This window comes from Genypterus blacodes, unplaced genomic scaffold (assembly GCF_046128005.1).
Source record: "Genypterus blacodes isolate CSIRO-AG114 ecotype Tasmania unplaced genomic scaffold, CSIRO-AGI_Gbla_v1 ptg000017l_1, whole genome shotgun sequence".
NCBI classification, from domain to species: Eukaryota; Metazoa; Chordata; class Actinopteri; order Ophidiiformes; family Ophidiidae; genus Genypterus; species Genypterus blacodes.
In genome coordinates, this window is record NW_027466831.1 from 6,683,855 (window position 1) to 6,709,830 (window position 25,976).

Genomic DNA, 25,976 nt, shown 5'->3' on the forward strand with positions numbered 1-25,976 from the left:
GGGTTATGTTTATGGAAGCTTATGAGAGAGTAGCTGAACATACCTTTGGTGAAAGGCGAAAGGCATGTGTTTGAATTGTATATACTGTCATATACACACACATACACACACACACACACAGACATACATACACACGTAGACAGACACACACACACACTGCCTTGGACATAAGCTGATGACAGACATAAAAAAGAGTAAATGTGCAGGCACTGCGTTTGCACCACTGAGCTGTAGTAACGTCCGCACGTACGGTGTCTAAATCGTTGTGTGTGTGTAAAACTGTTTCACATAGGCAATGTAAAACCAAGAGGTAGCTTAACTGAATGGCTAAATGGATAACTTTGAGTTTGCTGGTTGCGTTGATGTGTGCACAGTAAGCGCACATGTTCGGTCCAGGTGTATTAAGCAGCAGTTTGTTGTTTTAAATACATATATAAAAAACACTGTAAAATATATAGGCAGAAGTTGTGTGTTGTGTGATTCGTACTGTACGACGTTTCCCTTGTTTACTGCGTCTCTAACCTCTGTTTGCTCTCCGTACAAATTCCAGTCTTGGCTTTGGAGCCAAGATATACTTCTTTAAATGTGACACATGCGTCACACATACAACACACTCATGCACACGCACACACATGCACACCACACTCTCTCTCTCTTTCTCTCTCTCTCTCTCTCTCCTTCTTCCTCCCTCTTTCTCTACATCTTCCAGTCTCTCCTACTCGACAGGTCCCTCCCTCCTTTTTTAACCCCTAAGGTATCTGGTCTTCACCTTCTGCTCCACCTCTGAGGTTCAGCCGTGGCCTTTAGGAGACTTCGCTGCCAAACACCTCCAGCACCAGCGGGGTGAGCTGCATGCTGTGCTCAGGCTGGAAGGACAGCGAGCGGTACTGCTTGGAGTGCTCCTCGTTGAGGCTGCGCAGGTCGGCCAGCTTCTGGATCATCTTGGCGTAGAGCAGCCGTCCGCCGGGGTGATGGAATCGGATGTAGGCCTGCAGGGTCTCCGACAGGCGGTCTTGGAGAGCTTCGATTCTGGCGTGGTCCTGCACCCCTGGGCGGTCTGCAGGAGAGGGGAGGGGAGGAGAGGAGAGGAGAGGAGAGGAGAGGAGAGTCGAGTCGAAGGTGAACACCAAATATCCACAATGTCCATATTCTACTCTCACATGAATCTGTCACCGTCTGAAACCGTCAACTGAAGGAAACATTGTTTTTAAGAAGGCATTTAAAGATGACAACACTGCCAAATGGAAAGCTACAGTGTTTTAGTGACAGTGACTGACATAAGGGAGGATGAATGGATGCTTACGGTGGAATCATTTCTATAACAACACGGTCAGAGCGGCCAACTAAATTTAGATCAGGGAAGCAAAACTCTTTCTGTCTTTAATGAGGCGCTCATATTCACAAAGTAATGCAAACACCCACTTCATTACATGGATGTGCTTGCATGACTACATATGGATTATACACACATGGCCTCATATGTAAATGCAGAGGATTCACGCGGATGTGTTAACATTAAGGCAAACGGTCATAAGACGCATGAAAGCACTGAGGCACTACAGATCTGCACTTCATATATTCACAATTCTGCGGGTGTTTCAGTTTGCTGTTCAACAGAAGAAGTCGCAATAAATACAGAATCTTCTTATTTGAGGGGAGAAAACATTAATCGAGCTGTTCCTTCAGATGTACTTCTCCTCCACCCTCACGCCTGCCCGCACACACACACACACAGCCAAACCTACCTGGGGAGAGCAGGCAGATGGCCATCAGCAACACATGTTCCTCCTCGTGCAGGTTGAGCTTCTTTAGGCCCACCTGGAACTTCACCAGGGGCTCCAGCAGCTCCAGAGTATGGCCCGCTATAGGAGACGGGCATCATTAATGGACATACAAGCCGCTCCATACATACTGCAAGCACCTCTGGGGGATTTCATCATCATCGCTCTCATTAATATTTCATCTTTCCCTGTTAGAATTATCTTCGGTGACGTTTTGGATCATGTGCTACGCTCTCTCCGGTTTCTTGTGACTGGGAATTTCTTTTGATCAACAAATCAGAAACCTGATCAGCATATATGGAATCTGTTGGAGGTGCTTGTTGTATTTAATGTGGATGCTCTTCAGTGCTGAAGGATCAGAAAATTGTACCAACCATCAGCCTTTGCCTTAATTTCCTGACCTGATTACTGTGACTGTCAGTATCAGAGCTCTATAATAAGAATACAGCATGTAGTGTTGTCACGTGCACATGACTTACTTATGCTAACTAAATAATTGGTATGTTTTAGTTGATGAATGTATGATTATGATGTCCTAGTTTGGATTCTGGTTTGTTTTTTAGATCAGTGTCATTAAACAAACATGCTTTTGGAATGTGTTGATGTAAACCTTTGACCTCAGTAATTTGCCTATCAAACAGCACAACAGCACACACCAGCAGTTACACACAACACATACATATTTTAGGAGAAGCTGAACAGCTTGTCGTGACACAGTTGTTGTTTTATCTGCTGAGTAGGTCAGCAGTGACATTCTTGGTTGATCTCAAACTGAAGGGTCTTGATTGGAAAGCAAACGTGAGAGCCGTTCCCATAGGTCCTACTGCAAGACTACATCAATGCACATGTACACACGGGCTGCATCTACACTACTGCACTAGTGACCCATTCATCTCCTCAGCACATGGCTGCTTACTTACGCTCTATGTAAATGTGTGTGAGCGCAGCGTGCATATGTGAAAACATCAGCTGAGCAAATGCGTACATGTATGTAGAGGATATAAGGTCCTAATCCCTACTTTGTCCGTGCAGCAGTCAGCCACGCATGTGACAGGGCTTAAACTGACCTTTGGTGACATCACTGATCTGGTATTTAAAGTCGGGGGCGCCACAGCTCCAGGACATGTCTTCCAGGTTGAAGCTCTGGTTTGAGCGTAGCATGATCACCTCAATGGCACTGGACTTGAGCAAAGCGATCTGGTCCTCAGCAGTCAGCTCCCTGCAGAGACGACCATCACACACCATGATACAAACAGTACAATGTTATTATACAGACGACCCTCGATCAACTAAAGCCATTTATCACATCGTATCCCACTCATAATAAGAGATTCAACGTTCTCCATTAGCCCACGTGTGCGTTTGTCTGGAGGTTGTTGATATACACAATTGTATAATTCAAAGGATGAGCTTATCAACGGTTCTGTGGCTGTGGACTCAAGGTCACTTTAGCTTTTCAAAGTTTATCAGGAAGTGCTGATTTGCGGTGAGCGGGAAGAGAAAAACAACAACCACACACTTCTGCCTGTTTGCTTCCTCGTGTTGGTTTGCTGTGCGAGAAACAATAACTGATAAATTGCAGAGATACTAATTCAGTGTTATCAGTGCCACAGTTGAAATAGTGGCAATAGTTCCAGTCAAAAGGTTTACTTTGCGAAATCAAAACTATTGACTGAGCAAAAACACAAAGCTGAAACCTGCAGACCTTAAGAGGAGGAGGTCTGGGGTGCGTCTCGGGGGCTTAGGGAGCCGTGCGTAAGTGGACAAACATTCCAAAGCTAATCCAACCACGTCCATCACTCAGTGCCAAAGGGAATGACAACTTTCAGGAAATTCAGGCCTCGACTCGTTCCAGCCTTGACTGGGAGGTGACCCTGAGACACTGAACATTTGTCTCCGTCAACACACTAAAGAGGCAAACACGCAGAAAGATAACACTGACCATGTTTGGAGGGACGTGAAGAGACAACGAGACGACCTGAAACAGATCAAAACTTTGCTCCGCAGAGAGAAAACCTGAGCTGACCTAAAAGCTCACGGCAGACCGGCGTTGGGCCAATCGCTTACAAACACACTGTGCTTAACATTCACTGGGGCAGATGTATCCTCAGGCCAGGAGACACGGCGAGATTTAATGTTTTATTCTCAAAAAAACTGCGGCAATACATCAGCTATCAGTAATTTATGGCCTGGCGGCAATCTCTGGCCTTTAGACCAGACTTCACTGTGGCAATATGGACTCTTCAGGCAGAAAAACAAGTGGGCAAAGTCTTTAACACACAAACATTCAGGTAAAGAGTCACATGGAGGGAGGTCTAATTAAAAACAACAAAAATGCCAGAGGAACATTTTGTCCCCTCTCCTCCTCTTATCAATGCAATGAAGTCGCTGTGGAAAGGTATTGATAGAAATGTTTTAAGTCACTTCAGTCCCAAACTAACAGTCTACAGTTACACCGATTAGAATTAGACATAGGAATTAAACATACTAGCATCTAATACACACACACCTGAACCCAGGGATCATCTTTGCAAATCCGATCACTTTCTGGATGCTGTAGGAGACCAGGTCAGCCAGGTGGGGTAGCATGGAGAACCCCATGGAGCCCTCCTCCTCACTGGACTCGGGGCTGCTGCCCTGCTCCTGGTACATCATCAGCAGGTTGTTGAAGTTCATCTTGGTGTCTCCTGACTCTGCGTTGAGGGGGAGCAAAGAGAGAAGAAAAGATGGGAGAGCAGGAGAAAGAGAGGAGAGAGAAAGAGAGAGAAGAGAGAGTCCAAAAATACATAATCAGGTCAGGTCAAGAGAAGTGAGGTGGAATCTTAGATGACAGCTCTGGGAACACATCACGACGTGGTGGCTGCTCCCAGTGATTTGCCTCCGCTGTGTGCTGCCTGTGAGCGGCGCGGCTGTGTCCGTCGCTGCGCCCGAGTCATTAGTGACAGGCGCATTAATGAAGCCATGTTTACTAGTGTGAGTCGGGTGCCTGCGGGGTGGAGATTACCCACAGGTTGCCGTCTCAATTCTCAGTAAAGGAACATGGGAGATTGATTCGTTCAATAAAGTCGGTGAGCGGCAGGCTTCCTGGTGTGAGCGAGGTGATTCACACAATTCACACAAAATGTTAAACAAAATCAATTTAATGAAACCCTGTGGTGTGTCTTCAATGAGCTCCTGCCTTAGTGTGTGTTTGTTACCTGGAGAGTGACTGAAGGAGTCAGAGGAGGCATCGGACAGAGAGTGGAGGGAGGCTGCTCTGCTGGCACTACGCGTCACCGGTCCTTCACGCACTGGGGGCTTCAAGTGAAGAGGAGGGGGGGGGGGGGGGGGGGGGGGGCATGAAAACCATATAACATGTTCCTTACAATGGTGAGCCACTATAGGAAAAATTGCTAATGAACAACATGTATGTGATGCCGCAACTGTGACAGAACCCGTGCTTAATGGGACAATGGATGTGATGATGAACCTTAAATAACACAATCACAACAACATCAACCAGAGTACATTCTGGTTTAAAACAGCACTTGAAAATGTTTGACATTATCATTTTAGGGACACAGACCCGAAAGCGGCAGAAGTCGGAGTAGGAGTCGTCATATGTTTTGTGGTGCGCCTCCACCAGCGAGGTGATGACCTGACTCTGCTCGTCGCTGAGGCGGGGCCGACGCGCCTCCTTCTCCGCTTCGCGCTGCGCCTCCTCGTCCTTCCGACGCTGAATCAGGTCCTTCTTCCTCTGCACTTCCTCGTCCGTCAGAATGACTGGAAAGGGGGCGAGCGACAGCATACACACAGTCCGTATACAAGTCTTGGCAAAAGACGCGAGTGAGGAATGTAGTTTTTTCGACATGAATGTAATTAATTAAATAGAACAAAGCACATGTGAGACGCAAACAGGGCAACACGTGGGGAAACTAGTTTAAGAAAAGCAGAATAATAGAATACAGGTGTATCAGCCACGAGGGTCGAAGGGTATTTGAAAACGTTTGTATGTGTACGTCTGTTTTACATTGTGATGACAGCTTTGTCAATGAGGGGGCTTTCATTCTCCGGAGGAAGAGAATGGGAGGGGACAGGTCCATATGGAGACCCCTGCTGTCACTGAACAACTGAAAGCATTGTCTTTGCTCTGTGCTCTCCTTGTTGTTGTAGCCACTGAATTAGCTCACAGAGAGAGAGAGAGAGAGAGAGAAAGAGAGGGAGAGAGAGAGAGCGAGAGAGCAGTACGCATCAACAGCACAGTGCTGTTTATGCAGCAGCAGCTACATAAGTACATTCCACTGGCTCCTGTTCACATAGAGCGACTCCAAGTGCCAGTGCTGTCACTGTTATGGTATTCTCAGAAGCACACTGGGGGAGAGGGGAAGGGGGGGAGGGGGGGTTACATTCGGAGGGACTGACAGACTTTTTTCTTGAAAGAGGCCTGTAAACAATATCCGGATATCGGGAGAAAAACAAAAAGAGCTTGCCAGCTATTTGCACAAAAAGAAAATAAACAACCCTGTGGAAACGACGGGCCTGGCTGGATTGTACATAACAGCAGGTGTTTCAACTTCAGATGGAGCATACTTACTGTACAAACGCTGGGGAGGCTCACTGGTTCAAACACACCATGTAAACATTCTTATGGGGGCAAAGACCGAGAGTCACTTGACCCCTGTACAGATATTATATAATATTTACAAAAGGGACATTAGGGCCCAAAACGGCAAACAGCAGTTGTGTAAATCTTCCAAGAAAGAAAAACAAGTTTGCCTGTTTTGCATCGAGTAATACTGATTTCTTAGGGTAATGAATTGGTTAAAGTCTTATCAATCGACGGGAATGCAAGTCTTGGATCAGTTCAGGATGCAGAGCTGATCCATATTCATACAGTTTGGCCCGATACACCAGTCACAGTGATGAATAGAGTTTTACTTTAAGAACGATGCACACACACACACAAACGTGGGACCTGCAAAAATCTGTAACTGTCACTGTTAAAACACACGTCACAGTGTGTAGGTACGACTACAACCCTGTCATACTTACACTCTTTCATCATGCCGATGTCCACGCAGCGTTTCAGCCGACATGCCTGGCAGTGGCGCCTGTTGTCCTTGGTGATGGTGCAATTGCCGTTAAAGGGACAAGTGAAGTTGGCCTTGCGTTTCATGCTGCGCCTACGCAAACGGAAAACATTCGTCGAGTCACTAAATTTCATTTTGTAAATACACAAATCCTAGTTGGCAAATGTGTGTGTGTCTGTGTGTGTGTGTGTGTGTCTGTGTGTGTGGTGCATTTGTGACTGTGTTGACAACGGATTTCTCTTAGAGCATCTTGGATGAACAGGTGTGTGTGTGTGCGTGTAGCCTGACTGAAAATATATCACGTCCATATGGAATCACGGTAGAAACTAAACAAATGTTTCTGCCCTTCAAGTCTGGAGCCGAGTCAAAAAAACACAAATGTGGACGAATGCCAGACGTCCCGGGGCCGACAGATGAGTCTTGCCGAGAGGAATGTCAAGTCTAATGATTTAGTGTGAGGTGCACACGTACAGTATGTAGGACCGTACCACACTTTCGCAATCAAAAACACTCACAGCTGAATGAAAGTTCAAACTGTGGTCAGCGAGGAGATGTTGGGCGATTATCAAACATTCCTCAGCCTTGTCCTCTCCTTTTAAACATCTACGCTGCCAAACGCAACAGATGCAGGAGGACGACGCAACAAAACAAACTCACACTTCCCTCTTTGGTTGATATTAAACCTCTCCATGAGTACCAAAGAGCCTGCAGGACTATAGGATCCCATGTTTACCTGAATGCTGCTTGTGTTTTGTTTCTGCGTCTTCTTATCCGACTGTGGGTGGCAGTTACACTTGTGTGTGTGAGTAGGCGGGTAGGTGGTCATTATATATGCAGAATCACACCCGTGTATGGTTGGTCGGCGCGTATATATTGTTTTCATGAGGGCGATATCTGCTATTCTCCTGGTTACACAGGGACTGCTGAGTGCGTGTGTGTGTGTGTGTGTAGATTAGAGTGCACCGCTTGTGTCAACAGATGTATCAGCTCATGTCCACATGACATTGTGTGTGACCCTGTACGTCCATGCGTGTGTTTGTGTACCTGAAAAACCCCTTGCAGCCCTCACAAGTCATGGCATTGAAGTGGAAGCCGGTGGCTTTGTCGCCGCACACGCCACAGATCCGTGGCACGTTCCGATCGAACTCATCGGGGGCCAGAGTGGAGGTACTCACAGCCGTGGGCTCCATCACTGGCCGGAGACGGGGCGTGCACAAAGAAAAACAGGAGAGAGGAAAGAGACATGAAACCGACCCATCAGTCCAGAAAAGAAAACAAAGCCTGGGTTTTCTTTTTTCTTTCTTTCTTTCAGGCGGGATCTGAGGTCCATTTAGGCCAAGAATCTTCCAGCCTTCTGGACTCATCTGCTGTGTTGCACAAGAGACTGGGGAATAAAACAATACCATCATCATCTCATCATGACACTTCTGATAAAGACACATTTACCGTTATCTCACACAGTCTGCTCCACAATCCCTCCTCCACCAGGTGAGACACAAACTCTTACCTATTGTTCCCCTTTCAACCCAAACCTCTGTCATTTCCTACTGGACACAGACTCCAGTCCCCTGTCTCCCCTACGGAGGTGAACTGAATTCCAGTGTTTTTTGTCCTGGGGCGAGGAATTGGAGCCACATGAGAGAGAGTGGGGGGGAAAAAACCTTATTCCACTCCAAAAATGCTGGATCTGGGTTACATTTGTGTACACGGAGCTCTGAGTATCTATTTCACTTAGTGGCCTCATGAGGGGACGAAAAAAAGGCATGTCACCGCAAGGCCTGCATCCTCATAAACAAACAATCACTGTCCTTCGCACAAAGCGTCTTTTCTTATTCTTTTCTTCGCCTTGCTTCCACTGCAGTGTGAAGGCGAAGCCAACGATGAAGGGTGGGTGGGGGGTTGAAGGAGAAGGGGGGGGGGGGGGGGGGGGGCTGTAGCTCAACCAATAATAAGCTCAACAAACTCACTAATCAACATCCAATGAGGTAAGGGCCTGGCTGAATAATTTAAAATGCTTTGACAGACCGCTTCATCATTCACCTCCAATTTACAAACATCACACTTGCTTCAAATTTTTGAAAACACATCCGTAAATGTGAAAAATGATCTGGTTTCTACTTCATGTGGTTGTGGTTCACACCTTAAACGATCCGTTATCAGAGCACGCACTTCCTGTCTGAATGTCAAATACAGGAAAGAGCCGGGTCTCCTCGTTTTCTTTTGGTTCTACTCAGATGAAGGCGATATAAATTTATAATCACAACAAGCTAACTTTACAAGCTTTACAAACAGGCTTTAATCCCTGTTCAAACTCAATACCAGGGTTTGAGTGTGTGTAGCTGAGATCAGAGCGGCAAATATTGCTCAACAAACCGCAGAGAAAAACGCCTCTGTTAACAGGAAAGCTTCTAATTCTGTTCAATGTTTGCCGCATTAGTGCACGATCTGATCCGACCTGCTGGTTTAAAGACAGGACTTGGTGCAATAAAACTGGGCGCTGCTGCAGCACGTTGAGTAAACACTGGAGCAGGAATCTGACAGATTTAGGACCTTTAACTGTACGCGTCGGGACGGCTACGTCGGCCGCCGCCGCGCTGCACTGAGAACTGTGTGAAAGTTTATGCAAGCAGTCTATTCATCAATGCGTGTTGTTTTCTCATGACCGACTTGTCCCTTGTGACAGGACAGGCGAGGGTGTGTCCCATGTTTTCTTTCAGTCAATTATCTCAGAGCACATATGTGCATTTTACGACTTTCAGCGCCTGATAAACTCTTTCCGTCTCCCTCCCACTCGAGTCTCGCGTCCCTCACCTCTCTGTGGGTGGACAGGTAAACTACACAGGTCATGCAAAGATGTCCGAGTGCCTGAGGTAAAAAGACACCTTAAAGGCAGTGTATGTGGCTTGAAACCTTATAAATTATCAATGAACTAAGAAGACACGGCACCCATGTTATCCAGATGTGATGGATGCAAGAGAAGGTTACAATGCGTGTTTATCTGGGGCCCCATCAAGATAAGACCACCGGCTGTTTACTCTACGATAACACTTTCCATCCATGTGATAAAGTGTGAAATGTGTACAGATTTTACATTACAAACACTCCACGTACGCCTGCAAGGGAAATATTGTACGATACGCTGCCGGCCGACACTGTGAGGCTCTGTGGAGCGCCGGCGTTCGCTTGAATCGAGTCAAACAGGACATTCCCAGTGCAAACAGGATAATCTAATGAAAATAAGTTTTGGACATTTGGGGTTTACCGAGCTTCCCGTCTAAACCTCCAGGTCGCTGCTTCTTAAGAGTCACGGTTCTTTAATAAAAACTGTTTTCCTGGGAAAGCCAACTTCTACAACGGCGCTATGTGTAGAGAAGATGGCGGGATGGCATTTTTCACGTTTCGTTTGAAGATTCAGACCGACTGCTGGGTTATTATTAAGTCTTACCACCTCCTGCTACTGAAGAGACAGCGTGGCCCAGTTTAATTGACCCCTAAGCTCCCAACCTCATTGTTGTCCCAACGCTTATCAAACAATTCAGACAATGTTGGCGGTCTTGCGGCGTGTAATCCAACAAGTGTCACTCTGATTAATATCAACGTGGGTATTATGGTTGGGTAATGTAAAGGGGCCTCTGACAAAAACTGCTTCGGGGCGCACGCTGAGCCCCGACAGCAAATATCAGCTCATGGTTATTCACATGTACGGTGTTGAAAGGAGCGCTGCTGGAGAAGCATTCAGCGGGAGAATCAATGGTGCAACAGCAAATGTGCAGTCGAGCGAGAAGTCTTACTAAATGCCATCAATCAGTCGGCTCACAAAAAAACTTTGATTACGCTGCGATTAAAGCAACACATTCTGCTTTTTCAAACTTCATGTAAATGCCTCGGTGTGGTTGATAATATTGGCACAAATCCACATCTGCTTACTCCACTCACAGACCTTGATTTTGTGGTGTGTACACTGCGCATTAAGGCAGGTAAACATCTTAACTGGAGCGTGCTGCCTTTGCTGCCTTTGTGTGCATTTTCTCAATGGCCAGACGTGCCTCATTCTTGGATTACGCAACACATCATGTATACTGAGAGAGCAGCGGACTGGGATCGATTCTGCAATGCGTAAGGCTTTGCTTTTTTTCCCCTTCAATCACAACAAGGACGAAGACTCGCATACGTACATTTGAGCGGGGCTACATCAACACCGGAAGCCTTCATCTGTCCTACTGCAACTAATTAAACTAATACGAGCCAGCGTTCACAGTTATCACTGACTGAACAAACAAGGAAAACAGCCATTCGCCTTACTATGTCATCATCTCATCAGTGAAGTCAATGCTCTGATTCCATTCAGCTCTGACAGGCCATTATACCAAATGCATAGCGGTATTGAGAGCCCTCTAAATAATGCATCAGGTTATTAGACCAGATCTGTACTCATTCCAGTCTCTGGCACGCCATGCTATGGAAGAGGCTTTGAGCTTCTGTGTGACTGTGTGTCTCTCTCTCCCTCTCTCTGGAATGAGCTGCATATTGTGTGTAGGGCTTTCAGGGACATCAATCAAAGCAGCTTACAGCAGGAATATAGTGAACATTGCTCACCACGCTACAGAATAAGACAGTAAAGAGTTGACTCTTATCCATTATGAATAACAAGGTGTTATGTTTCTGCATTTTATGTAGGGGTAGAAATGTATGTCAGGAAGGACTGAATATGATTAATATGAAGAAGAAATACTACTGCTGCGTGAAGCAGAACTACACATCCAGGGAAAACCAGTGAGACAAGGAAACAACACAGTAGGCATTTTTATCCTTTCATGGGACCTTTAAACCGCGTGTGGATATCAGAAGCTTTATTACACACCTTGTAACTCTTTACGACTCTGGCCATATCCTGGGATAGTTCAGCTAGTTCATGGTTGAAATATCAGAGGAGCTCATGCCAACTAGAACTGTACAATTGGTTAAAACTCAAATTCAAAGACTTGTTTTAACAAAATGACTCAGTAATTATTGGCATTACTAATGTGTTTCCTCATGTAGTTCTTTTTTTCTATTCCTAAATATGGTTCCTGGTACAATTGTGGATTGTACTCTATCTGGGTCAAGAAAACTATACGGGGGAAAGGGACAAAGGCTAAGACAGGAGGCAGCAACACACTGTGCAGACGCGCAGAGTGACACTGTGTGTTGCAAGTATGCCGTGTGGAGCGGAGAACTACTGAGGCTAATTAAGGCATGAAGCTCATGTCCACCACATGACTAGTATGAGTAGACGTGAACTTAGGGCAGCGGCAAGACAAATCTCTTAAAACCAATAGCTCCCTTAAGGAGTGTGTAGAGGTTTTTCTGATTGATGTAAATCACCTAATCCCTCTCACTTTCTACTTTATTTATCCAGCATAACCTCACTGCAAACCTCTTTACAGTGGTTAACACTGCAAATGAAAGAGTTCTTAAGTTTTGTACTTGACAGACTTACATAATGAGTAGCCAAGTAGCAGAGTGCAGGTTTAGTATTAATGTGCACCAAGAAGTTATGTCAGGATCTCCAATTCTAAACATTTATTGTGCAGCACATGTTCAATTCTTTACATACATATTTCCTTTGTCTTTGAAACGTTTTCCCTCAAAGCTCCTATTGAGCACATCACATGGTACACGCATGTTTTCAGGCCACTAATGTTTCAATTACGCATCACTACACAGATAATTCAGTTGACTTCTCCACTAAAGCCCTGTGAATGGCCGTTTTCTGTTCGCAGTCAGGGAGAGGGCGAGAGAGAGGGAGAGAGAGAGGGAGCGGCAGCCTATGAAAGAGTGAGGGGGGGGGGGGTTGTCCTCCAGAAGTGGGCCAGGGCGGAGTGGCGTGAAGGGTTATGGAGAGATGGAGTAAAAACAGATAGATAAATACATAGATGGAGAAGCTGCGATCTCGTAGTCACGCTGAAATTCTGTGTGACGAAGCCCCAGTTTATCACACAGGCGGCTGCAGATACGGAGAGGCCAGAGAGAAAAACATGCAGGAGAGAGAGAGAGAGAGAGAGAGAGAGAGAGAGAGAGAGAGAGAGAGAGCGAGAGCGAGCGAGAGAGCAGAAAGAGGCTGTCCTATTTGTGTTGTTTACATTGCTCATAGCTTAAATGTGCAGCCATGAGCCACTTCCATTGCTGGATCAAAATAAACGATTAAACGTCTCCTCTCTGACTCCTCCTCTATGAAGTATCATAAACGTCATTTCATATCCACGTAGCAATCAAACTGAAAGCACAGAGGGAAAATTACAAACTCAAAGAGCAGCTACAGGTCAATTGTGCGTACGTTTACTTTGCCATGTGACAATGCTGTAACCGCGCGAAGGTCGGAAATGTGTATTTAGGGTTTCTGACAGTTTTAAAATGTATTTGCGAAAAATAAATGATCAGGTTCACCTCTATTCTTGCTAGAAGGCTTCTTCATTGGAAATTCCTTTTTTGTCTCTTGCTCCTGGTGTGTGTCGCCTTCTCCCTCTATTTTTCCCAACTACAGCCTATAATGCCATCTGTAGCTGCCTATACTGCTGTTTGACATCAGTATAGGCAAACATCATCCTGAAGAAACTGTTCCTCGAGTATGAGATCATCGAACCACAATGATGTCATCGGTGTAATAATAGTAATAAATACACAACGTTCTTTATTTTCTCTGTCTCTCTTTTCCCCCCTCTTTCTGTCAAGTCAAATGGTTGCTTTAATAAAAATATACATCATAAATATGTATTTGCAGTGTTTGACCCCAAGTGAGAGGGGGGGATACACACACACACACACACACACACACACACACACACACACACACACACAGCATTCAGCTTTGACAATCAATGCAGCGCCGAATCTGCAATTCCAGCCCATCCCCACATCAATCCCCACATCTGACAGCTAGACATAATGGAAACACAAACACAGAACATGGTTTCTGTTGTGAAGCACTTAGTTGGACTGCCTGCATTAATGTGATGTTAGTGAAACGCTGGTATTGTTCTTTATGATTTAGCTGGACTAACATGCAGGCTGCCTCATTTGTCCAGCAGACTGGCTAATCTGCTTATTTTCCTGAGCATGAAACGTGTTGGTTCAGTGTAATGGATGTGATGGTGCTGGTATGCAACGCTGGGGTTCACAATACACAATACACACCGCACTCCCTCTCACTCGCTCACGATAACGCTCAAGACTGAAGACACTTATCAGTTCGGGGGAGTTGGACAGAGAGGATATAGGAAAATTTATCAATGTGAGAACATGTTTCACATATTTTACAAGAGAAAAAAGAGTGAAAATTGACCACCTTGGAGTAAAATAAGGCCCTTTCACCACTGACTGCACATCTGAACTGTCTGTACTGACATCTCGTGAACACGCGAAGAAACAGAACTTTAAATTTGAGGAGTTTGGCAACGCGTGTGACACCGCGGCAGTTGCCTGTGAGCAAGAGATGAGGCCTGTTATAATTACGTACTACACCGCAAAATGACTCTAACTTGTCATTTTAAGTGGGTGGTGAAAGCCGCTTAAATACAGACATCACCCCCCGATCTCATTGCCGTGGAGGGAGCGGGGGAAAGGGAGTTTCCCTTTCTACGCTTCAGTGTCAACAAATTTGCGGAGGGAGAAAAAGTGCTACTTGCCGTTGACTCATCTTTTCCTCCTTTGTTTTGATGTGTTGATATCCACGTGCCTCCAAATCCAGGCAACATTATTACAACTAGTCACATTGTAGACAGCCGTTAGAACTCTTAGTCTAGCGAGTGTATTATGATCACTGTGTTCCAGAATGGCATGTAACATTTATAATGATATAACTCTTGAGGCATAAATCATTGAATCAACTTTCCCTCTTTTTTTTTTCCTGGATTCCACATCCATTCATCCAGGCCCATCTGCTCCTACAGCTTCTGCCTTTTTTCTGAATCTCCTCTTGATAAATTTAGCTCAAATCTCACAGAACGGCACATGTAGTATGTCTGCTCCCCTCGGGGCGCTTCGCTCTAGTAAAAGAAATATCAGTCGACCTGATGGTGGCACAATAACCCAGTGGATTTCTGGTTTATATTAGAGCGCCGGACGTGTTTAGAAGCCTGCAGTCTTTTGTGAAAGATCCTCCTCGTGTGACATAAACGGTATCACATTAATCTGTGTCAATTGTCTGCGCCATCTGCACCCAATGTCCCCAGTGTAAACCACTCATTTTCACCTTCTAATTAGTGGACATTGGATCCTAAACAATGTGAAATAGCAACACAGATGGTGTGAATCTGTGGAGGTGATTCTAATGTAAATAATATTATCACTTTATGATGCCGACGCCGCGTGGAATCATTAGGATACAGCCGGCACTAAATCTGTTTACTCCTCCTGCTGCTGCCGTCTACGGCGAGTTTGAGCCACTATGGAATGATCTTGCAGGGATAAACAGCACAGTGTACGGTGGCAGGCTTCCAGTAGCACTCATGAGATGGCCCATCTCCTCATGTTCTGTTTGCTCTTTCATTTCCAACGGCACCTTTGTCTAAGTATTTGATTACCACGGAGGAAAGTGGCTATTGGTTTTCCTTGTCGGGCACCGTGTTACAGAAAAAAACATAGATGGGGACACATGCTGAGCAAAACATTTTGAACTTAGTCCAAGAATTAGATTAACTTTCACGAATGACAGTATCAAGTGAGTATATAAAACCCAGCGTCCGCCACACAACAATTTTAATTAAGTGATGATATTACGGCTTTGGCATCGGCACAAAACGCGTTTGCAAATGTGAACCAATATAACAAAGAGGAGGATCCAGGCGGGCTTTCATGGAGGGATCATTTTAACTGCACACAGATATGCAAAAGAGAAAGGGGAAAGCGGGGGGAAAAAAACGCTGGCATCACGTCCCAAGAATGTCAGCAATGAGCTTACAGACCACATCCCAACACATAAGAGTCAGAGCCGGAATCACATCCAGACCCATAACAGCACTGGGGGAAAGAAAAAAAAAAGAGAGGGATTGCTATGGAACGCCTAAGTGAGTGAGGGGGCCCTCTCTGACAGGCCAATGAGCATCCTCCTCCACCATCACATGACGCAATCCCACAAATGGTTCGGAAATCGTTCCATGGTGCCAAAATCTTCTCTTTAAGGGGAAAAAAGGGCGAGAGAGTGAGAAAGACATAAAAGACGCGAGCGAGAAAAGGCAGGCAGACCTTGTGCCGAGGAGAGAGAGAGAGAGAGAGAGAGAGAGAGAGAGAGAGAGAGAGAGAGGGAGACGGAGAAAACGCGAGGCGATGTGTTTTACTGCATCCCTCTGGTCGGGTCACTACAAATACAGAAGAGCCGTAAAACAAATCTGATCTGGAATGACCTGGGCCTCAGACGAGACCGAGCTTGTGAATCACACATTCAGTACAAGCACACCTAGTACCAAAACGCTGGCAGAAGAGACGGTCACAGAGGAGGGGAACACAATGTTAATGTCAGGACAAACACACAAGACAAGATGAGATTGGTAACAGAGGACGTCTGACAAATTGTCATCTTTCCAAGTACAGAGAGACGGGGAAAATTAACTATGAACGGAAAGAGAGACGCTGGACCTAACAACAACAAAGTGTGTAAAGCAGTTAAATAACTGCGTGGGCAGACTAGTCCAGTCCTGTCCCTTCACTTCCTTCTGATTCTCCCTCCCTCAGGCTCCGTCGTGGCTCTATCTCGTGCTCTTCCCATACAATCACAGGGACCACGTTACAGCAGCAGTAATAGCACATGACAAGGTGACCTGTGCCCCACACAGGATGGGCTAAACTGGGGTGGGAGGGGTGGGGTGGCGAGCGGCGGGGGGGAGGGGGGGCGGGGGGGTCCCATGTCTCGTGTCCGACCCTATGGTCTCTCCACCACTCCCTCCCCAGTCCAGGCCCCACGGCTGGCCTGCAAAGGGAGAGAGAGAGAGGCAGTGACGGCAGCCTGCCCCCTTATGCTGGGCCCCTTACTGGACTCTGGAGAGGGGAAAGAGACGAGGCAAGGAGAGGCCCACTCAAACACACCAAAAGTCCTGTTTATGTCTATGCCGAATCGGACAAAGAATGTGCATTCTCATGCGCACGCAGAAACCCGACTGGACAGAACTGGACAGAGGACAGATATGTGGGTGAGGTGGGCGTAAATGCACCGAGCCCACAAGACAGCGTTACACAAGCTCCATGTAAAATGCATCTCCTTCAGGATATAGCTCTGTCAATACCGTAAACATATATGACATAACCAACATCCTTTAATTCAAACTTCACTTCTTCAATGGTGTAAATAATACAGTACATACAGCAGAGATGTATTATACAAGTATAGTCAAAGCATAATGGTGGTAAACATCAATTGGCCTACATCTACAAGTGGCTTCTTATTTTTCCTCTCCCAGAACAATTTGTTGTGCACGACTCGATCTCCAATCATACACAACAGATATTACCTGTAATGTGTTCGGCCTAGGAAACATCAACCACAGGCGGTAATTGAGAACCCAGAGACATTACTGGGAACTTAACACTTCATTAGTTTCAAAAGCAACTGGACATATGTGCCAAATAGCATGCACACACACACAGAGGCCCATACAAGTGGGCATGTACAGTTAAGCACAGCAGTCTCTTTCTATAGGGTTACATGTGAGAGGAAGCGACCAATTACTGTAGTCACGGAAGGGGGGAGGGGCACCATGCTTCAACGTACAGGAGACCTAATGGACTGTACCATCTCCACCACAGTGATCCATAAACAGTACCGTAGTCGCAGTCAGTAAACAGAACAACGACGACGACGACGACGACGACAATTTAACACACCCCATAGCAGAGGTACACTCAGCTCTATTTGGATGTTGCGATAGAATCAAGAAAGCCGAGGCACAAGTTGTCCTCATTTAGACAAAGTTGATGGTTCTAGGCTAAATACACAGGCGCTGTCGTAACTTTCCACAGTATTTCAATTCAGAACACATGTGACCACCACTGCTACGTCAGCTGGGCTATTGAAGGAAGGGAAACCCCATTAATTTGATCATTAACCAAATAATGCTGCAGCGGATAGAAAACCAGCACTCTATTCCGTTTGTGGGTGATATACAGCCCAACTACAATTCAGTTCATAAATGGACAGCTTTGAAAAATATAGCACTTACAGTCAAGAGAAGTTTGTGTCAAAAAAAACAACCTATTAATTAAAAACTGATTAGTTGTATATGTCTCAAATTAACATTGGCAGCAGGAGTGATTTTTCAGCTGCAGGAGCTCAGTACAAAGTCAGCTTATCCGTATCATGAGTTGTCAACACGGTAAAGGTCTGAGGTTATGTTTTACTGCAATTAAAGGTGAATAAGAGGGCAGTAGCTCAAATTCATGGATGAGGAGTTGCATTCTATAGCAGAATCATTAGGAGAGAAATCAATGGCTGACTTAGAATTATTATCTATATTCACCAATTTCTCATTCTGCTGAGTTCATTAAATCATTTTTAAGTTTCAGCAATTTGCTATTAATGGAACCAACATTCCATTAAAATTGTCTATGTTCTGAGTAAATTCACAAGTAATTACAAGTTTTAAAATTAATGGTGTTTCCTTTCCAGAATCACATTAAATCGTGTTATTACAGCATTCTACAATGTCATATCGTCAAAATGATCTGTTTATCAGCTAACTCTTCACATTCTGACGCAATCAGACCCAGCAGACCTGAAATAGATCCTCTGGTGAAGCCTATAATGTTCCGTTTTGTTTACACTGTTCCTGAGAGGCACTCCACGGTCGTTTTTGAGGGTGTCAGTGGTGTCGTTTATTGGCCTGCAACCATACTGAAGTGTTTATAATGTAATCCCAGTGTATGGAAAATGTGGGTTAACAAAACATCAGAAACGCCATTCAACATACTGCAATGCAAACAAATACAACACCACTGGTAATTATACACTTTGACACAGTGTCAATACAAACTGAACATTGTAAGCTTCACGTGGGCAGGACTTATTTAAGGAATGCAGTATTGGAATATGGTTAGTTTGTACAGATGTTTCCTTAGAACACTCTAACTTACTTATCACTTTAAGTGTGCTTTTCAGATGGATGATAAGAAAACTAATTATATCATAGTAAGCATTACATAACATGCAAAACAACATGGGAAATTGACAATAAAATGCTGAAATTCTTCACAATACAAATTAGGATTATTCTATAAACGGAAATACAATTCTACAATGTTTATTTCTGTGTACATGCTGTATATTTTTTCAGGTTTAAAGAGATGCAAATGAAACAAAATGGCTCACCTGATGTTTGAGCATGCCCTTGTACACTGGATAAGACGTGAACACTTTCTTCAGTTTACCCCCAAGTTGTTAATCCTGTTCAATACAAAAGCAAAATGGCATGAGTGGGCCTTTACCCGAGTACCTGACCTGCAGTTGCTCTGTTTATGTAACGCTCAACTATTCTCAACAGCAACATACACAATCAATCATCAATGAGATTCATCGTATGGCACTTTGACAAACACGCGTGTTTAAACGTCGATATGACGCGTGACTTAAATGTGCTGCAAACACGCGTCTCCTACACAAACACTCTCAAGTCAAACCCGTCTTTCGCATTCCTCCTGTGCATGCGAGTTTCATACCTCAGCTCAACTTTTCCCCATCAAGACCCACTTGCTCTTAATCCTCTTTTAGTTCGTCGCCGCTGCCGTCGTCTTCATGCTCTTGTAAAGTGCGTCTCCTCCATGTTGCCTGTTGGGTAGCTTGAGGAGCGAATACCGCGTTGTAAGAAACTCAGGGGAGGAAAAAAAGCGCAGAGTCGGGGAAACGTCAAACTCGTACGCCCTTCCAAGCGCTGGCTCGCGGCGCTGGTAGTAGCTAGCGCTAGCGTGGCTAGCTGGGCTGCTTTAACCCTAAAACGAGGCGCCAAGTTCAGCCACCGTATTAACCGTTTTGGTACCACGCGCAACGTGAATCCACGGAGAAAACGGTGAAGAAGGACAGGGACGCATTGGGCGCGCAACCGGGAAAACTGGGAAAACTAAACCAGACCTATAAAAATCTAACGAGAATTACCCCCTGTTCCTCACAACGCAAGTAGATAGCCATTACTTTTTGTTATGCCCCGCCCCCTCACTTGGACCTTTACGGGCAAAGAGGGATTTTCCCCCCAGCCCCTCAACTGACCAATCACGGGCGGGTTTGGCGTGTCCCTCGCGTTGTGATTGGTGGAATATCGGCACAGCCCAGCATTGTTTGGTTCGGTTCTGTGCTCGTAACACGTAACACCGCCCTCCCTCCTCCCCCGACTCCCCCCCTAAAACAGGGGTGTGTCGTGACGTCAGAGGTAACGAAGAGGTAAACAACTTTGACCGCGTGAGGTTTAAAGCAACATGGTTTCTCTTGATCTTTCATTCAACAGAGGCCCGGTTGCGGGCATTCACGGCACGGACGCTGCTCCCTCTGCGGCGTCTCATTTTGTAAAAGATGGTCGTGTTGGTGCTGCGTTTTAATCTTCCACCGATTCTTTGTTTTGCCTTTTCGTGGTTTCAGATTAAATGTGAAATATAAATTAACCGTGCCCTTGTTGTCGTCGATAAAACGTCCTTAAAATGAGGACACGAACTGTGTCAGAGTCAAAATCGCTTCTTTTTTATCGTCGCTGCTTCATTATTTCACTCTTTGTATGCGTGTGCAGTGAGGCGTGTGTGAACGAGGGGTGTGTCTACTCTGCAGTATGGTGGTAGGCTCAGCAGCAGGAATGCCTCCGCATGCGATGGTGCCATACATTTGCATTGTGAGAGAGAGGGAGATGGCCGAGATGCTATAAATAGAAATGATTAAAAGCAACACACAACCATCGCATTGAACATCGCATTTGATATCCTCCAGCTTATCCCCGAATTTGTACATCTATTGTTATTTATCTGATGTTATTTCTTCATTCTCAGTTCCGTGCACAGAGTGGATGTTGTGGAAACGGTGGAAAGTGTAAGGGGTGGTGGGCCAGCCGAGGGGCCTGGTGAAGGTCAGGGGTGTGTCTGTAATGTAAACACAGTAATGGAGGATAGAAAAGGGGAGAGGGAAAGAGCAGAGGCCCCCATCCGGTCCCATACATCCTCTTCCAGCTGAAGTCATTCTTTACCCCTGCTGATGCCATAGCAGACAATGTGACAGCAGAAACACGTGGAGGCAACGGAGCTGTACAGTTTGGGTTAGCAAAATGAATATGAAGTGCTGATCTTTTAATTTGTTAAATAGTTTTATTGAAGAATGCATTTGACATACAGTTAGAAGACATTTTCTGAGATTTTTTTTATACAGAGAGAAGGGGGGGAAAAAGAGAGACAAGGGAGGAAAAAAAGAAGTTAATTTAAAGAGAAGTGCTGACAAAATGAGATGAAAATGCCTTGCCAAATTTATTTTTTAAGCTTTAGCCTTGTGTTTTCTATAGACAAATAGTACTGATACATTGAAATTTGTGGTAAATACCAATCAATATTTGGGAGCAATGAAATCACTTTTACAGGCACTATTACTGTGTACATAAATATGCATATAGTGTTTTCTGAATTGATCCTTTACATTTTCTTATTAAAGAGTTATGGCAATTACCATAAAATAACAATAATGTTTATTATCAACAATTATAATAATGAAGAGAATTAAAATTCCTGAATCTACAGGAAATGTAATTTTAACCTATTAATTATTAACTTTAATTGAAATTAAGTTATGAAACACAAGGGTTAGATACAAACACAATTATTAACTATCTAAAATACAGAGAGCAGGACAATATCAGTCTCATTTCCTGTCCAATCTGCTTGGCTTCTGCTCTGTATATCAAACGTGTATCAGGTATTTTGCAGTCTCATCAGCTCTCCATTTATCCCCTGGCATTGATTTAACAGTCAGCACAATGTTAGGGGCCGCGTCGTACACTCCTCCGTCTCCCTCTCTTCAGCCTCTGCTCAGCGGGCTGCCATGCTCCTGAAATGTGGAGAAGTTCACAACAAACATTCCCGAAATATACCAGGCTATTCCACATGAGACAGGCATACATTTTGTGCCCAGTGTGTGGCTGAAAAGTACAGACCACTCAACAATTAAGGTCATACCACGAAGTTGAAGCGTGCATGTACAAAGTTCACTGGCTTGCGCTAAATACTGACTTGTTTATGTCTGTTTTTGTTTCTATTTAAGCATCAGAATTAGCATATTCTGAGCCTTACGAGACCATAGAAATGTCTCATAAGCCTATTAACTGTTGATTCATGTGCAGTAAGTGGTAGTAAAGTGTGTGGGTGTTAAGTTCGCGCTCATGGTGAGTTGATCCTTGTCCCGTGGCTTGGGCGGTCTCCAAGTCGGGCACACTGCTGGATCAAGCCATTCTACTAGCAGGGATTTATTTGGCTCCACTGCACTCATGTCAGACGTGTATCCTGGCCCAGCCATTTTGTGTCCTCAGATGATCCGGCTCTCAAAGCGAGCTGGCTTGCTGTTAGGAAAGCAGCAGGGAAGAGTGGAAATCATAAATCAGACACACATGACTCACTGAAACTATGGAAATTTGTATTTGTGGCACTGGCATAGAAACATAAATAAATAACTCACATGGTAAAGGTGCAAGTATTAGCATATGGCACAAGCACAGTCACACTGTATACTCTAACACACCGGGACAGGTCAGGGTACGGGATGGCAGTAAATAGACTGTGATTTCCCAGTATAGTACATTTATCCAAAGCACTTAATAATTCACCTCAAATTCACCCATTCATAATCTGAGGGGAGGAGCATGGCATGCAAGGGGGCAGCCACATCAAAAGCAGTTTCATCTGATGCGTGATTCCTGTAGAGTGGGACACTGGTCCTACGATCCTTCACCTTTCAGAATAAAGGCATTACTTTAAGAGACCATTGTGTCTGAAATAATAGTATACTGTCCATCCACCCATGCCTCTTTCTGTGCAGAGTCACAGGGACTGGAGCACGAGCCAGGGTACAGCCTGGGCAGGGCTGAGGTCTGATGTGGTTAACTGTGCACAATACAATTACACAGCGGTGTAGATATAGAGTATTGGGAGACTGTGTAATTACTGATTACGCAATACCAAATATTAAGGTCATATATAGTATCACAGATATTAAAACAGTCGGGTCAGAGCAACTAGACTGCTTTTAGTAGGAGCAAAGCTGATGTGAGGTATATACCATCTGACCTTTAATAAACAAGAATGTACATGTTCTAAATTCAAACACATGAAGAGCAATGCAATTCAAACCTCGATCTTGATCATCGAGACGGTGAAACTTTAACCGAGTGTTTGTGAATAACCACTTAATAGTTATTTTAACTCCAGTCTGTCATCAACACATGTTTCCAGACTGTACCACCATCCTCCCTGTCATTCCTAAGAAACCCAGGATATCCGGCCTGCCTCACTACCACCCATTTATATCTGTCATCATGAGATGAGTGGCTTGTAAGAAGCCACGCAGACTCATTTTACTGGTTAGCCTCTGTAGTTTACATGTGGAGCCATTAGATGAAATGCCATCACCTTAGTCCAGCATATAGCCCTCTAACACCTCTACATGACAAACATATGCTGTATTGTGTGTAAAAATGCTCTGAACAACAACCCTAATGCATAAAACACGTGCACCTCTGCCGCTCTGACTCTCAACACTGGACCCCCATCAAGAATGTGTGCTCAGGCACTTCCCGTACTCCCTGTTCACACATACGTATCTGCAGCGGTGTGGCTGAGCACAGCTCCACATCAATCAATACGTTGGGCAATATGTTATGCAGAGAGCAGCGCAGACCTCAGCTCGGTCACTGATAGAGCAGCGTCTGCATGCAGGGCAGAGGTGAGCCCTGACATGTTGCTAGACAACCAAATGAAGGAGGGAGCCTGTTCACACCAACGGGGCTTAAAGTAATACACAACATGGATCCTTTGAGCATTCACACTTTCATAGGTTTTATGGCTGTTTTGATGTTGTTATCACTTTGAAAATGTGTTTGACATTTGAAGGAAAGACTTTGAGCTAGAGTTTGATTTTAAGGGGTTAGTTTAAGTAGTAAGTAAAAAAATTCAAGGTGTTTCCTGTAAGCTGTAGTATATTGTAAACTCTGTATACTGACTAGTAATAGTGTGTATACTGTTAAGTGCTTACATATTTTACAGTTATTTACATTTCTACCATTTCTATAGAATTGTTTACATAGTGTGTATACATATTTTTGTAGTTCATGGTGAAGAGTTGTGAGGCTCAGCGACTGCTACTGTGTACTATGTTCATAAGACAAACGTACAAATGTACACCACATACTGAACATTCTGTGTTAAATGAAGCCTCTGTCAGTCTTAATAATACACAGTCATTAATGATCATTGAAGTAAAGAAGTGGATCACTGCCTGTTTCTCTTCTCCAATGCATGAATGGTAAACATGTACTTTAACTACACGTAGCATTTCATTGACCCACTTAGATGTGCTGTGTGTATTTTCTAAAAGAGAGGGATGATGTAAGCAACATTACCATTACTTATTAAAGCAAATACATAAATCAAGTGTTGTGGATTTTCCTCAGAAAACAACATTTTTCTTTCCTGCCTTCAGGTCCTCAGAGTTGTTGAAATTCCTTTATGCTCTTCAAATATGTACTCAAGCGATCAAAGGTTGTTTTTCTTTTTATGCTCTAATTAGTCATTAGATAGATTTTATGGAGTGGAGCTTTTAGTGGACTCCTTTCGTCCTCAGACTTGTACCAATGCGCTGCTACATGATTTACAGAATACGAGAAAATTACAAACCCACTCCCAAGCAGCTGCGACATGGGGGAAAGGATTTAGCACTAACAAGGTTCATGTACGTCTCTCTGGCTCCCCCTAGTGGCAGAACCAGGGGACTACGCTGGATCAGTGTACTGCACCGTACTTTAGTGCCTTGCTCAGTGACATCGCCTCTACAGTAAATGACTCATTCAATATTTCGCACCCTGTTCCTACAAAATGATTTGAGTTGCTCGCGGAGAAAGTTTTATTTTTTAAAACCACGCAACTTAAACCGGACATTGATTTGGCTTAAAAGAGAAGAAATCTAAAAGAATTTGCAACATAATTACAATGTGATACATTTGTCCATTGAAATGAGTTGTCAATAAACTGACCACGGTGACCTAATTTATCAGTCTTACCTTATTTTCGGTCTCCTTTCACGTGGTGACGCAGTTGTACCTCACGCAGCTAGTTAGCATAGCGCAGCTAGAGTTAACGCTAGTTAGCAACGCGTTAAACACGTCATTAACTGAAAATATGAAGAATGTGATGTCATGGCAGAGTTTGAGTCCACTAGTCTATCGTTGACCCAAGATAGATCATTGTTGTTGGCGATACCGGCAGAAACAAAAGGAACATTTTCCGCATGTCGTGATGACGTAGATATAAGACGCCATGTCCTACTTTCACTCGCACGCCGGTCCTATGGTGTAATGGTTAGCACTCTGGACTTTGAATCCAGCGATCCGAGTTCAAATCTCGGTAGGACCTCGTCCTTTTGAGAGTCGGGCTCGCTCTAATTCCTGCTGCTAACCCTAACCCTAACCCTAAATCTACGTTAAAATATTAACGCTGAAGTCAGTTTCAACGCTGTTCGTTATTCTGCATCTTAAACGTCATAAATAACGAAGACTACGCTGGCATTGTTTTGATGTTATTTCTTTAATATCTTGTCAAATATAACACGTAATTGTTCTCATCAACCTTAAAGGCCTAAAATATATTATTTCTTTTACATAAAACTGCTTTGTGAAAAACAAGAACCGTACTGAAGCCATCTAAATACTGCTTCAGTCTTTAGAAAAGACAAATATACAACATGAAAAAGATTAAAAAAAAAATCAAACCATACAAATATCTTTACACAGTCATTAAGTCTTTGGTTTAAAGTGAAAATCCACTCTGAAATTTATTTCACAGGCAGAATGTTTTAAAGTGAAATTGGTTAACAGTGACATGTGAGTTGTGGCTGTTGATGAGAACTTCCATAGGGTCCACAAATGCACCAGCGTGT

At 44.4% G+C, this 25,976-nt stretch overlaps 1 protein-coding gene and 1 non-coding gene across 2 annotated transcripts; one reads left to right on the forward strand and one right to left on the reverse strand.

Annotated features, from left to right (window-relative positions):
* Positions 1-753: 753 nt before the first annotated feature.
* Positions 754-19,990, reverse strand: LOC142990946 (vitamin D3 receptor B). The gene is made up of 10 exons (XM_076140839.1): positions 19,532-19,990; positions 19,185-19,259; positions 7,895-8,042; positions 6,813-6,943; positions 5,347-5,543; positions 4,979-5,078; positions 4,291-4,474; positions 2,849-3,000; positions 1,746-1,862; positions 754-1,057 (listed from the first exon to the last, which is right to left on the reverse strand). The coding sequence occupies exons 3-10, from the start codon at positions 8,038-8,040 to the stop codon at positions 804-806; spliced, it is 1,281 nt and encodes a 426-aa protein (XP_075996954.1). The 5' UTR covers positions 8,041-8,042; positions 19,185-19,259; positions 19,532-19,990; the 3' UTR covers positions 754-803.
* Positions 19,991-25,381: 5,391 nt separating this feature from the next.
* trnaq-uug (transfer RNA glutamine (anticodon UUG)) lies at positions 25,382-25,453 on the forward strand. The gene has a single exon. It is a non-coding gene; the product is annotated as a tRNA-Gln (tRNA).
* The last annotated feature ends 523 nt before the right edge of the window (positions 25,454-25,976 follow it).